Raw genomic sequence first — 14,248 nt, 5'->3', positions numbered from 1 at the left:
GACTAGGGGCACCAAGGCAATGACCAATGGCACCAAAGGCAATGGCCAGGGCACCAAGGCAAAGACTAGGGCACCAAGGTAATGATCATGGGGCACTTGGGCAAATTCCAGTGGCCTAGTTCTCCGTGCCTCCTTAAAGTAACGGCACTGTCCTGATTTCTGTGTAATGCACTGCACAATCAGAGTTATTCTACTGATATTAAATTCATTAACTTCTGTGCCCATTTATCGCTTGTCTTCTTGCTAAATAGCCCGCCCGTCTCCATTAATTTTGTTCTTTATTTATTTCAACAACAGTGATACAAATTCAAGAACTGAATCAAACTCTTAATATATTTGCTCATTAAAAAAAAATAAGTAGTTTTCATCATTATTGTGAGAAACATGAATTTAAAATAGAGGAAAATGCATCATAAATCCATGTCTGTCACGAAAACAGAAGATGGGATCTTTCTACACTTGTATTTATCATCCTCTGAAACATTTCCAAAACTGTTTTTTAAGCTCTAGATAGTATTGAAGTAGTTATAAAATGGTGTAAAAAGATAATAATTTCACCTGGCCGATAGTAATGACAGTAAAGTTAGTACAATATTGGACAATAGATATTCACTTTGGTTTGTACAGGAGTGCCTTTTGGCGACCCAACTAGAAACATTGGTCATCGTTTTCGCGTGTTCGATTGAGCTTGGTGACAATGCTGTTCAGACCGTGCCAACCGGTAACCGACTTGTTGAGTCGATTGGGCTTTGGTTGGGGTCTCCAAAACGCACTCCAGCAATGTGCTAATAAAAAGTAGGATTCGCTGTTAAAACGTATGTGAATGCCCAATATCGATATAGCAAAATAGACATTCATCCAACGTCCAATATCAAAGGAGGAAGTGTACATTCACAGTACAAGTTAATACGAATGTCCAACTAGTAAGTAGACATTCACGGTACAAACCTATGTGAATGTCGAATATCAAAGTAGGAAGTAGACATTCACAGTACATCGTGTACATACCTAGATGTGAATGTCCAATATCAAGTAGGAAGTGTACATTCACAGTACAAGTTTATGCGAATGTCCAATTAGTAAGTAGACATTCACGGTACAAACCTATGTGAATGTCCAATATCAAAGTAGGAAGTAGACATTCACAGTACATCATGTTCATACCTATATGTGAATGTCCAATATCAAAGTAGGAAGTGTACATTCATAGTACAAGTTTATGCGAATGTCCAACTAGTAAGTAGACATTCACGGTACAAAACTGTGTGAATGTCCAATATCAAAGTAGGAAGTGTACATTCACAGTACAAGTTTATGCGAATGTCCAACTAGTAAGTAGACATTCACGGTACAAAACTGTGTGAATGTCCAATATCAAAGTAGTAAGTGTACATTCACAGTACAAGTTTATGCGAATGTCCAATATCAAAGTAGTACGTAGACATTCACAGTACATCGTGTACATACCTAGATGTGAATGTCCAATATCAAACTAACTTTTACTGCCATCCGATAGTACGGTCTTGTACATACTAGACTTATCTAAAGTGCATGTATTTATAAATATAAAAAAAATGTGCTGAATTGTATGTATTATATAAAAAAAAAAAGATTAAAAAAACAATTCCATCAAAATTCTGGTTGTACAATATTAATTAAAATCCTGCCAAATATATTAAATTAAAAAGCTGACATTATTTTTTATTATGAATTGCTTTTTTGTGAATTATTGTACAGTTTAGTAGAAGTTCTTGCAGGATTTTAAATTGGAAGGAATGATGGACTGATGTTGCTATTTGTTTTTTATTTTGCATGCTTGTATTTCTTGTAAATTGTAGTTTATACTTTTGTTGTAATCATGATTTTGGTCATAAATATTTATTGCTAAGACTAAAAGAATATTTGACTGATTGGATTTGTGTTAATTTCCATGTAAATGATAATGTGAATTATGACATCACCATGGTTACAAACAGAGCTACCTGTAGGCACAAAGTGTTAACAAGATTAATGCTTATTTAAAAATGAAATGATATTATTTTGTTAGGCAGTATGAAATAAAATTTGTCAGGTAATTGGCTGTGCACAATTTTGTAAGAAATGGGTAATTAAATGATTTATTATGTTTATATGTTTTTGTTTTGACATTTATTTGAATTTATTATTATTATCATTATTGTTATTATAATGTTGATGTTGTCGTTGTTTTTGTTGTTGTGGTGGTTTTTGGGGTTTTTTTTTTCGGGGGTGGGGTGGTATTAAAAATAAACATCTTTAAAGCTATCCCATTTGTTGCCATACATATGTACAAACTTGATGCCCCTGTGATGGTTTCAAGGCTTAGTGAAATAATAATTCATGACTTATTGAATTTTGACCTTTTTTAAAGGTTTATGATTTGTAAATGTTTTTTTTCTTCAAGTTCAGATGTCATAATGTGTACATTTTAAAACTGCAAAGTGCATTCATACACAAAGTGGAATAAAAAAACAAGCAATTACAATCATTTGGTTGTGTGTTAAACTTTGATTGATCAAATGTGGCAGATAAGTGATGGGATATACATAACCTTAAGGTGTTTGAGGGTTACATTGTCACAAGGGAGTTGATTCGTGGTAGAAATATGGGTCAGAGACAAGAGCATTTGGAGGTATTTTGGTAAACATTCCATTCTGGTCATCATTTTGTCCACAACATATCCTCCAGTCAGATCTACTGAACTCTGACATCGCCATGGAAATAAAGAATTCTGAATATGGGTCATAATCTTCCTTTGAACCTCCTGTCTCTTACATTGGTCTACGGACTCACAACATCACAAATAAAGAACTAGGGTAGTGGGCCCAGGGTCTCCCGGGGTCTAGAGGATGCAGCCCCCTGAACCTCCTGGGTGTTACATTTTAGAGGATTTACAGACTCGCTACTACATTGCAATGAATACAGAACTGGGGGAGTGGGTTTGGGTCTCACAGGGTGTGGGTCTCCCCTTGGTCTAGGGGATGCAGCCCCCTGAACCTCCTGGGTGTTACATTTTAGAGGATTTACAGACTCGCTACTACATTGCAATGAATACAGAACTGGGGGAGTGGGTCTGGGTCTCCCCTTGGTCTAGAGGATGCAGCCCCCTGAACCTCCTGGGTGTTACATTTTAGAAGATTTACAGACTCTCTTTATGTCCAGGAATACAGAACTGGGGGAGTGGGTCTGGGTATCCCCTTGGTCTAGAGGATGCAGCCCCCTGAACCACCTGGGTGTTACATTTTAGAGGATTTACAGACTATCTACATCACAATACAAAATAGAAAATGTCAGCTTTTTCCTCTTGCTTCCTTTGACAACTTCCATTCCACAAGAAAAGAAGAAGTTTTTGTAAAAAGGAATGACAATTTAATAAATGAAGTAGAGAAAAACTAAATCTCATACCGGTAACTGATTCCTCAGCCTTGTTCGAATTAGCCGCTACAGCTACGGCTACGGCTAGAATATATGTCGTCCTTTAACAAACAAAACAAATCCCTCATAAAAAAAATATCAAATACTCTGGAGATTGCAATGTGAAATGTTTATGACTGTCCTACTCACTACTTCTCTAAGTTTGACTTAAATATATCGTGTCAGGGCATTCCATCCTTAATATGTGGATTACAACATGGCTACAGGCAACTTCAAATCAAAGACAATTTCACACCGGGTCAAACCGTTGACCCGGTGTCAGGTATTGAGCAGGTTTAATATCAAAGAGAAACATGTGCGACAGACAGTACAGTCCACCCCAGTCCATCCTTAGATCCATCTAACTCAAAAACTGTATTCTCTTTGAGTTCTTGAAGGCTTTGATAAGATGACCAAATCAAAAAGGTGATGACTAGAGCAAGCTAGTCGAAACGTTAAGACCCATTCAAGAACCAACTCCGCGGCAGTGCAGTTAAATACGATCATATAATCTTAGACAGTAGTCCCAGCCAATTTTCTATACCTTCCGCCCGAGTAGTAGTTAAAAAGCAGCACAGTTCTTTTCAGAACTGAGAAGTCTCCCGAATCTACTCCGCGGTAGTAGAATAAAGAAAGACAGCTCTGTAAGAACAAACTTTACCTGGCAAGTAGATACACACATGGTGTTACCACAAACCAAATATATATTGATACCTCACCATGCAATGCCTCAAATCCTATATAAAATGCGAATTGTTCTGAATAGAGGCTTGTTGGACTGGGTTCCCCTTATTCTGAACCCAAAACCTCATGGTAATTGGGGAGGTTTACAGATTTTGTGCATCAAAGATGCAAGGTAAACAAAACAATCAGACAATCACACAAAGATACATGTATTTGGCTGCTTGTATTATCAACCAGCAAACATTTTTAATAACTAGCAAGTACTGTAAATAAGTATAAATTACAAATATATACATCGATTAAATGAGCGTTATAACAAGCAAACATTTGAGAGAATCACGCAACATTCTACAAAGCCAAATCAACAACTCCTGAGCCCAATTTGTATAGAACTGCTAAGCAGAAACAAAATTATGCTTACAATAATAAGGTTACCAGCCAAACTTCCATGTCACGTGTACAGTTTGTGACTGGTATTCTGCTCCTTATTGCTAAGCGGGGATTAATAAGCAGTATTTTCTGCTTAAGGAGCTCTATGAAATTGGGATCAGTCTGAGAGACTTTAATGTGCCGTCATTACTGGGGTTTACACTTGGCCTTGGTGCCCCTTCTCAACACTTTACCAAAGACTCTAAGATTTTCCTGTGGAAGTGCCCTTTGCAAAATGAAAATGATCTTGCCCTCTCAAAGATGAAATTCCAGGCTTGAAGTCGTGACCCAGCAATGGGAAAAAAAACAGTATTCTCTCAGAATTAACGAATGTCATCAAAGACGGAGGAACTTTCATAATGAAAACTGCGTAAAACTTTGTATTTTCTTCAAAAGAAATCTTAACTTCTAACTTTTAACTGGGTAGACATACATAATTTCCAAAAGTTGAAAGTACAATTCTTGTTCAGCTTAAAAATGTTTTTTTTCTATGTATAACAAGTTGATCTTTACTCTCAAGCATTTAACATTAAAGAACCCATTTTGATATGTATAATCTATTAACAATTAAACACACACATCACTACAAAACAAATTAAATAAAAGGAGTACTTAACTATAATATTGGTGAAAATAAATTTGAAACAGATGAATAATAATGTGGTGATGAATAAACAAACAAACAGATCCATTAAAAAAGCTTGATTGTGTATCTTCATGACTACTATGTTAGTTAACTAGTAATTTTAAAACAAATATATAAATTGTTTTTCAATTTATAGACATTGTGCTATTATATACCAGGGCTGGATGGATTTCACAAAGCACTAAGATTCATCTTAAGATGAGTTGCCAGTTTTGCCGTATTGATTTGAATCGTGGCATCATCACATTCTGCTTAGCAATTAAGATTGATACACAGTTAAGATCGATCTTAGCTCTTTGTGAAATTGTACCCAGATATCTGCTTTTTATAATGCAACTACCAAACCAAATGAACAAAGAAATTTGGAAAACTGTGGTTTGATTTTCCCTTTTACAGATCCACTGCAATTTGAGTCAAAAAGAAGATTTGCAACAATATCAAATTTGGGGAATTTGGGGAATTTTTGTTGGGAACCACAGACCGATTTTGCCGATAGTTACCATAGACATAAAAATCATGGAACGGGAACAAGAACAAAGCCATCTAAAAACTCAACAGGAATATACGACCACAGAAATAATATCAAAATATAATTACAGAATAGTTATCAAAAAATTAATGATTATTTACACGTGCACAAAATTAAATGATTGTTTTTAAAATAACACAGTATGTAGATGTACAAAGGCAGCAAGAGACGCTACGTCCCATAAAGTCTGGAATCTTATTTCCTAAAGATAGATACTTCTCGAGGATTTTGCCTGCAAGCGTTTCATTTTTTTTTGTTTGGCTGTGAAAAAGTTACTGTCCAATGAAGCAATGTACATTACACATTTTGGTTTAGTGGTTACAAGGCTGCATCTGAAGCAAAGGCTTTGGGCCTGGCTATGGCTACATCTGTTGGCTGCAACATCATTGGGAACAGATTTCGCCACCCATAGCCACAGATGAAGCCATTAAAGAACTTGCATACTTTTTCTAACACAAAACACACTGTCCACAGATTTACATTGAACTCACACAGTTTGAAGATTATGATAGTAGAAAGCTTCCCTTAAAATATTACTTGCTGAGGTGCTGTAGTTTTTAAGAAACGAGGAAAACAAATCCCCAAAATACGTTTTACATGCTAGAATAATTTTCAAGACTTTTGTTTTACTCAATTCTCAAAATCTACAGCACCTCAGTTTTCTATCATCGTTATGTTCAAACTATCCGAGTTTAATGTAAATCTGTGGACATTGTGTTTTGTGTACTACAAAAAGTAACCAGACCCTTTCCTTTGGTTTTTCTTCTGAAAAGTTTAAAGCGGCAACAAGAGAGAGCAAGCATTGAGATTCTTTTATTTACAACTTTGTAGATACACTACCTTTCAAATCTGATTTTTACAGAGAGAGTTTTGATTAAAGCCGTGTTTGGTTGGTTGGTTTTCGTATTATTGTATATTTGTTTTATTTTATCAGTTTTTGATAATTTTATAGGAAGAATTGTGGTGAAGAACGTTAGTAAAAGCTGGACCTTCTAGTATGATCTGATTTCTGTGTTCCTCTAAATCTACTTTCAAGAGGCTAGAAACAAGACAGGATCCGGTCTTGTTGGGCGTCTGTCGTGTAGGGTGGAGGACGAGGGGAGTGGGTGGTGATGGTGTCAGTTGGTGAGGGGTGAGGTGTCAGAGGGTAACGACTGGGTGAATGTTAGGGGGGAAGTGTTCTTGATGTGCCTATTTGGAATTTCCGGATCTGTCTTGTACAAAATGTATGTGTGAATATTTAGGACTATACAAAACTCTCTAAAAATAACTCATTTCCCTTTAATTTTTACACTTTTAAAATTTCTTATGGTAAAAATAGTTTTGGCAAAGACAATTATGCCAGAAATTTTTCTCAATTTTTTTTTGTCGTCTTTTATGTAGAATCATGAAGGGAGGAAATGGGTCATTCCACAAGCATTAACATTTTCCCCTTTTTTTCTTCCAAATATGGCAAAATACTTATATATTTATACACATATTTATGTATTTTAGCTGCTTTTTATGGTAATTTTCTTGGGCTGTGTTATTTTATCACATGACACAGTGCTACCCGAATCAATTTGCTGCTTTTCATAAATGGCATTCATGCATAATTCATGATGCAGCATGCATATTCATAATCTACAATATCAGCTGACAGCTTTTGACCAATCACAACTCCACAAAGATTGCTCCCACAGACAAGACTTTTGTATGCTAGAACGATGAAGCCTATCGACCAATAACAGCGTAGCAAATCACATGACCCTGATGATAATGTTTACACCTTCCTACACAAAGCTGTCATGGTCAATATCCATGACACAACCCAGTCATGTGACCATCATCTAATTTGAATATTCATACAATCTTTTATACATTATGTTAAGAGAAAAATTGAACACCTTTGAACGAGAACTTTTAAACGAATTAGAAATGAAGTAATTGAGGTCCATCATATCCAATCATACTCAGCACCAAATAACGAAAGCAGTTCAAATCTCAAATCCTTCCATGAAGTTTTAAATCCAACACGTATCCAACTTTAAAGACAGTGGACACTATTGGTAATTGTCAAAGACCAGCCTTCTCACTTGCTGTATCTCAACATATGCATAAAATAACAAACCTGTGCAAATTTGAGCTCAATCGGGTCATCGAAAGTGGGAGATAATAATGAAAGAAAAAGCACCCTTGTCACACAAAGTTGTGAGCTTTCAGATGCTTGATTTCGAGACCTTGAGTCCTAATTCTGGCCTTGAAATCAAATTCATGGAAAAATACTTCTTTCTCAAAAACTATGTTACTTTGGAGGTAGCCGTTTCTCACAATGTTTTATACAACCAACCTCTCCCCATTACTCATTACCAAGTAAGGTTTTTATGCTTATAATTATTTTGAGTAATTACCAAGTGTCCACTGCCTTTAAATCATCCAAAATAACCTCTAGTCAATCCCACCAATCTCTTATGTAGTTGCAGGAAATGATTGCAAAATTGAAAGGTTCTGTACACAAAACGTTTTTCGTTGACTGTTTATAAACGATCAAATTGTGTTACTTTTTTAAACTGAGAGAATTTTTTGGTAATTTTGTAAAAAATTGAGTAATATATACATCCGAGTATTTGCAATTGATTTACTGTGACCATTAAATACTAAATAATAGTTAAATTAATTGCAGTGTCAGCATTTGAGGACTGTGGTGACTTTTAATATTTGACTATTGGTGAGCTATAACTCTACTATAAGTTGACTATTAGTGAGCTATAACTTTATTATAAGTTGAATATTATAGAGCTATAACTCTACTATATGTTGACTATTAGTGAGCTATAACTCAAGTTGACTATTAGTGAGGTATAACCCTACTATCAGCTACAACTCGTAAGTTGAGTACAGTTGGTCTTTTAATCAGCTATTTGACTTATTATTCCACCGTTAAATAAAATAGAAAATGGCTATCAAAGAAATATCATAAATCAAAAGAAATAAGTATATGGGAGATTTTATAGACAAGGACACAATGTTTCTAAATAAAATGTAATTTTAAAAAACTAATAATTAGAGTAATAAAGTTAGAAAAAGATTAAGTGTTTTTTGTTAGTCTAAGGCGGGCTCATTGTATACACTTTATTTACATTTTGCGTTATTTGTTTGTATTATTTAAGAAAAGGACCAGAGTTTAGTGTCCTTTTAAGGCAGTGTGATCCTCATAATTAAAAAAGTCGCAAGTATTTTTTATTTTTTTGTTCATTTTTTTTAACAATCAATGTCGTCTTAATTGTACAAGAAACATTTTGAGGTCGAACGAGAAAAACTTGTACATATGTAAACAAAACCAAATGATTGATAAATAAATAACCAATCCGGAAATACATTTTGCACTGCTGACCAATTCTTTAAGTGAACTTTCCGAAAATGAGATGAGAGATGTTTGACAACACAAGAATATTTCTTCTTATTTTTAACAGAAAAAAGGGGGGAGCCTCTTTTTGACTTTTGACGAATACTTTATCAATATATTGTGATGAATAATTCATGAGCAAACTGTAATGAATAATTCATCAATTGGGAATGACAATGACAAACAGAACTCTGCTAGTTCATGAAGATTATTGATACTAAACTCAGTCCATGTCCATCAACACCCATCTCTACCACTTTCAGCCTCTAACACCAACCTTAGGCCGTGTCCGAACTGGCGACTTCGGCTACAGCTACGGCTAGATCAGCGCGTCTGTCAGTGTTAAAGATTAGATAGACGCGCACGATCTAGCCATAACTGTAGCCGAAGCCGCCGTTTCATACACAGCCTTATAGGCTCTTTCTAAACCACAGTTTAGGCTTCATCTCCAATTTCATGCTCCGTTTGATGTTGGAAACACAGTGCCAAATGTACACTGCTCCAAAATTACCCAAGCTGGAGCCCAAGGCCAAATTCCATAGAGCTGCTTACAGGCTCAAGCACAAAACGTAGCTAAGCACAACCAAATTATGCTTACTAGAACAAGGTAACCAGCCACGATACTATGTCTCATGTACAATTTGTGACTGGTACCCTGCTTATTTCTGCTAAGCAAACGATTATCGAGCAATATTGTCTGCTTAAGCAGGTCTATGTAATTGGGCGAAGGTTTGGGAAAAGGCTTCGGTGACCAAAGACCCAAACAATTGAACTTTCTTTTGAGGTAGTATGCAAAGCCGGCTGATTCTTGGTGGGTTTTGGGCGGTAGGACTGGACTTTGAGGGAAAGTTGTATTTAAAATCATTCCAATCTTAACGCAGACCATAATCAACACTAACCATGAGCAACATTGCAACATGTCACCTCACTCTGCTTGAACACCCCTACAAACTAAAAATCTTCCAACCTAAACAGTTAACACAAATCCCAACAACGGAACCTTCCATTCTAAAAAAAAGAAAAAGAAGTTCAACAAACAGAATCAAAATTTTCAAGCAACTTTTTTTTCTTACTGCAAAATCCACTCCCCTTTCAAACCACCAGCTGCAAAAATGGTCCCTTCCATATTCAATACAAACAAAAGAACTCTTCACTTGATAAGAGGGGTGTGTTAGACTAGGATGGACGCGTACTGTGTTGGCTCTTCCTCTGGATAATGGATTTGTCCGTGCCCATTGGTGTCTCCCTGCCGATTCTGAAACTCTAGATCAGCGTAGTTTACACCGCTTTCGCCTCCACCGTCCTAAAAGAGAAAGAAAAAGAAAAAAACTTAAAAATTAGCAGCTGAAATAACGCGATAAATTACAACAATCTGAAAGGGTCTGGGTACTTTTTGTCGGACAAAAAACACAATGTCCATATAGACAAATATTATTTTGGTGACTTGTTTTACTTTTTTCTCAAAAACTACAGCACCTGTGAGAGGTTAATGTAAATCTGTGTGCATTATTTTTTGGTATCCTACAAAAATGTACCCACACCCTTAAAACGAAGTAAGTAAGGTTTGCGGTGACAACATGTAAACATCTCTTACCTGTACATCTGTGCTAACTGAAATCGGTGTAAAGGATAAAACCAAATGTAGTACACGCTGGTGTTTTGGTAACACTGAATGATATTCTTTATCCCTGATACAAGTTTGGATTTGATTGGAAACAAGTACTATGTAAAATGGATTGGAATTCTTACCAAAAAAAAAAAATATATATATTTTTCTTATGAGTGATAACTATAGTGCTTAGTATTAGTGGGTAGAAACCTGTGTCAAGTATCGGTTATTGTTAAATAAAACAAAATTCAAACTTAATTTAATGAAATCAAGCAATTGCAAAAAAAAAAAATTCTCAAATCAATAATTATGTATTGCTACAGTGTATGTTTATAAAGAAAAGTAGAGATTTCAAATAAACAAATTCATAAAAATAGGCTTTTCAAATGTTCAATTCTTTTGTTAAGTCAACCAACCAATCAATCAACAAACAAAAGTTCAACCAAGAATTTTCTGGGGAGAAAAATGTTTTACATGTAAAACAAACGTTACACAAAATTGTATCAGGGTAAAATGCAAATAGTGAAATAATCAGCTGTTTTCAAGTCTACGACAAATTTTCAAATAAAAAATACTCAGTGGTAGGGAGGTTTATACCAATCTTGGCAGTCTTCGTTTTGGACAATTCACAACATAAAGCGTCACCAAGAGCTTGCCCTAAAGAAATCATCTTCCATAATTCAAATTTCAGCAATTGAAAATATAACAACCTTCACATTAAATCTGGTGACAAAAGGTTGAGATATATCATAATTCTATTTCAGTTACTGTTATTATATATTTCTGATGAGATCAAAGATACCTCATGAAGTGAACTTACATGTAAAACTCTTCCTAACTTAAGACTAATCTTAAGAACTTAAAATGTGTCCCAACCCTGCGCTGCTGCATGCAGACCTTAAGATTAATCCTAAGTTAGGACGAGTTACTCGTCCTAACACTAGCTAAGACGAGTCCTAACTCTTTGTGAAATCGACCCCCAGAAACACTAGGGTTACTTTCACCCGTACTCAGCAATGACAATTTGTTTTTATTTGTGCACTACCAGCCCAATTCTGGTACACGGGACCGACACTGGACTCTAGCTCTGGTGATCAGCAGGGTATGGGTTCCAGGCCCGGTCTTGACCCTTGTAACCCCTGGACTCTAGCTCTGGTGATCAGCAGGGTATGGGTTCCAGGCCCGGTCTTGACCCTTGTAACCACTGGACTCTAGCTCTGGTGATCAGCAGGGTATGGGTTCCAGGCCCGGTCTTGACCCTTGTAACCACTGGACTCTAGCTCTGGTGATCAGCAGGGTATGGGTTCCAGGCCCGGTCTTGACCCTTGTAACCACTGGACTCTAGCTCTGGTGATCAGCAGGGTATGGGTTCCAGGCCCGGTCTTGACCCTTGTAACCACTGGGCTCTAGCTCTGGTGATCAGCAGGGTATGGGTTCCAGGCCCGGTCTTGACCCTTGTAACCACTGGGCTCTAGCTCTGGTGATCAGCAGGGTATGGGTTCCAGGCCCGGTCTTGACCCTTGTAACCATTACGGGACGTAAAGCAGTTGGTTCTGTGTGTTGCGTAATGCACCTCAAAGAACCCAGTTACATTAAACACACAGAGAAAGGGTTTGCCGCAGTGCTTCTGGCAGTGGCTGGTAAAAAGCGCCACAGCAAAAGCCATGTTAACCCTTACAAGGTGCTACATGTACATAAATGGATCTCATAATTAAACAAATTCAAAACCTGTCCAGAAATACATAATGATATTAGTGCTATGAGACACCTGTAGATAAAGCATTATTATCCCGACGTTTTATTATTATTCAAATTCAATAGAACCTTTCCACAACAAACTCTTGGTGGCGCAAAATATTCTAACTAGTATTGGGTGCGTTCGTTTAGCTCCCCTGGGTCGACCCGTGTTTTTTTTCCAGGACAAACGTGTGCAGATAATCACCCACGTTCGTCCTGGAAAAAAAAAAACGCCACACACCGGGGTTGACCCAGGGAAGCTAAACGAACGCACCCATCATTATCATTAATATATTCTAATTCCCCCTCATCGGGGTCAGGGCAGAGTAGTTATAGCTTTAATCATGTAATCATGTAGTTCTTTGCAATTTTTAATAACAATTTAACAATTACAACAACATTATTTTCACAAAGCAAAAAGTTGAAACGTCATGCAGTACACCAAGTTCACAACCATATCCATAGCCACAAAAATATGCAAATGGGTAATATAAACAAGCATGACAGGTAAATGATGTCCACACATGCAGGGAAACAGGTAGGTGGAAGAAAGAAGGCATTTATAAGCAACAAATTTAAAACCATCTTCTGTGTATGGATGTTGTTGTTTTTTTGTTTGCAAAGGAGCTTAAGGCAAACTGTTTTGCATGGCACATAGATTTTCAATAAGCCCCAAAGGAAGCATCAGCTTAATTTGCAGAAAATATGGCAGCGGCAACGATCCAAAACTGACCACTACAAGCACTGACTACTTTTGACCAGTGCCCTAGAGATCTCTGTTAACTAGGACAAGTTGAAGAACAAAAGTAGGCATTGTAAGACTGACTATTAAAGCCACATTAAATAGTCAACCCTCCTACTACACTATCTGACAATTCAATATTATCCCACTGCAGAATGATTAATAAAATATGCCACAAGGATCAACAAACAAAGCTCACAGTCACTTACAAGGCTAGCGAGAAATTTGGTGCTTGCACATAGGCGGTGAATCGTGATTGTAAGCGCAGAATTCGGCGATAAGCAGAGCCACGAAATTGGGGTCAGATTGTTTAATTTTTCGTTTCTATTCTATTTTAAACAAATGGTTTCTTTTTTATCTAGTTTTAAGGTTTTCCTCCCACATCTGAAACTGCACAATTTCTTCACTGTCTTCTCCAAACAGTTTTTATGGTCAGGTTTCTGTCTCGGTTTCCGCAAGGCATTTTCAAGGGTGCCCTTGGTTGTGTTGTCAGATTAATTAAAACATTAAAATTACAACGCTATCTACATGTGATGAACAATGTACATGCTTGTGATTCAAGCATTAAAGTTACTCAAACTTTGAAGTATTAAAGTAACTTTGCCTTATACGTTTTAATCAAACTTTTTATAACAATTTCCAGTTACACTCAACTTCTCTTAAAATAATTGACAAATTTTTTTCCCCTCATTTTGTAATAGTTTGTGGTAATTGTGGTCTGCTAATTGAAAGATGTCTTCAAAGATGACAAGAATAAATAAAAGTATTCAAACTTTGAAGTGTTAAAGTATCTTTGCCATTTCTAACTTTTCGATCTTGTTTTTTTTTTTTCCCACAATTTTCAGTTGCTCTTTACTTTTCTAAACATAGTTGATAACTTTTTTTTTATTGTTTGTGGCAAAGGGGAAATTGTAAGGTTCTATATCTGCTAATTGAAAGACATCATCATAGACGATGAGGAATAAGTGTTAAAGTTTTACAGTACCTTTGCAATAACTTTTTGATAAAACTTGTAATTACAATTTATTGTTGCACTTTACTTTTTGAACCCCCAC

The 14,248-nt window shown here is 36.2% G+C and overlaps 1 protein-coding gene across 4 annotated transcripts in view; it reads right to left on the bottom strand.

The window, feature by feature from the left end:
* Nucleotides 1-8,059: 8,059 nt before the first annotated feature.
* LOC117301333 (kin of IRRE-like protein 2) overlaps nucleotides 8,060-14,248 on the bottom strand; it is a 46,455-nt gene continuing 40,266 nt past the window's right edge. For 3 of the 4 annotated variants that reach the window (XM_033785239.1, XM_033785240.1, XM_033785241.1), the window contains one exon: nucleotides 8,060-10,408. In XM_033785239.1, the coding sequence (XP_033641130.1) occupies nucleotides 10,277-10,408 (132 nt within the window). In that variant the 3' untranslated portion in view covers nucleotides 8,060-10,276. The remainder of the gene's footprint in view (nucleotides 10,409-14,248) is intronic. The other variant, XM_033785242.1, reaches the window with a different exon arrangement.

Source organism: Asterias rubens, chromosome 17 (genome assembly GCF_902459465.1).
Source record: "Asterias rubens chromosome 17, eAstRub1.3, whole genome shotgun sequence".
NCBI classification, from domain to species: domain Eukaryota; kingdom Metazoa; phylum Echinodermata; class Asteroidea; order Forcipulatida; family Asteriidae; genus Asterias; species Asterias rubens.
The sequence above is the reverse complement of the archived record's forward strand: the minus strand, read 5'-3'. Positions and strand labels throughout refer to the sequence as shown.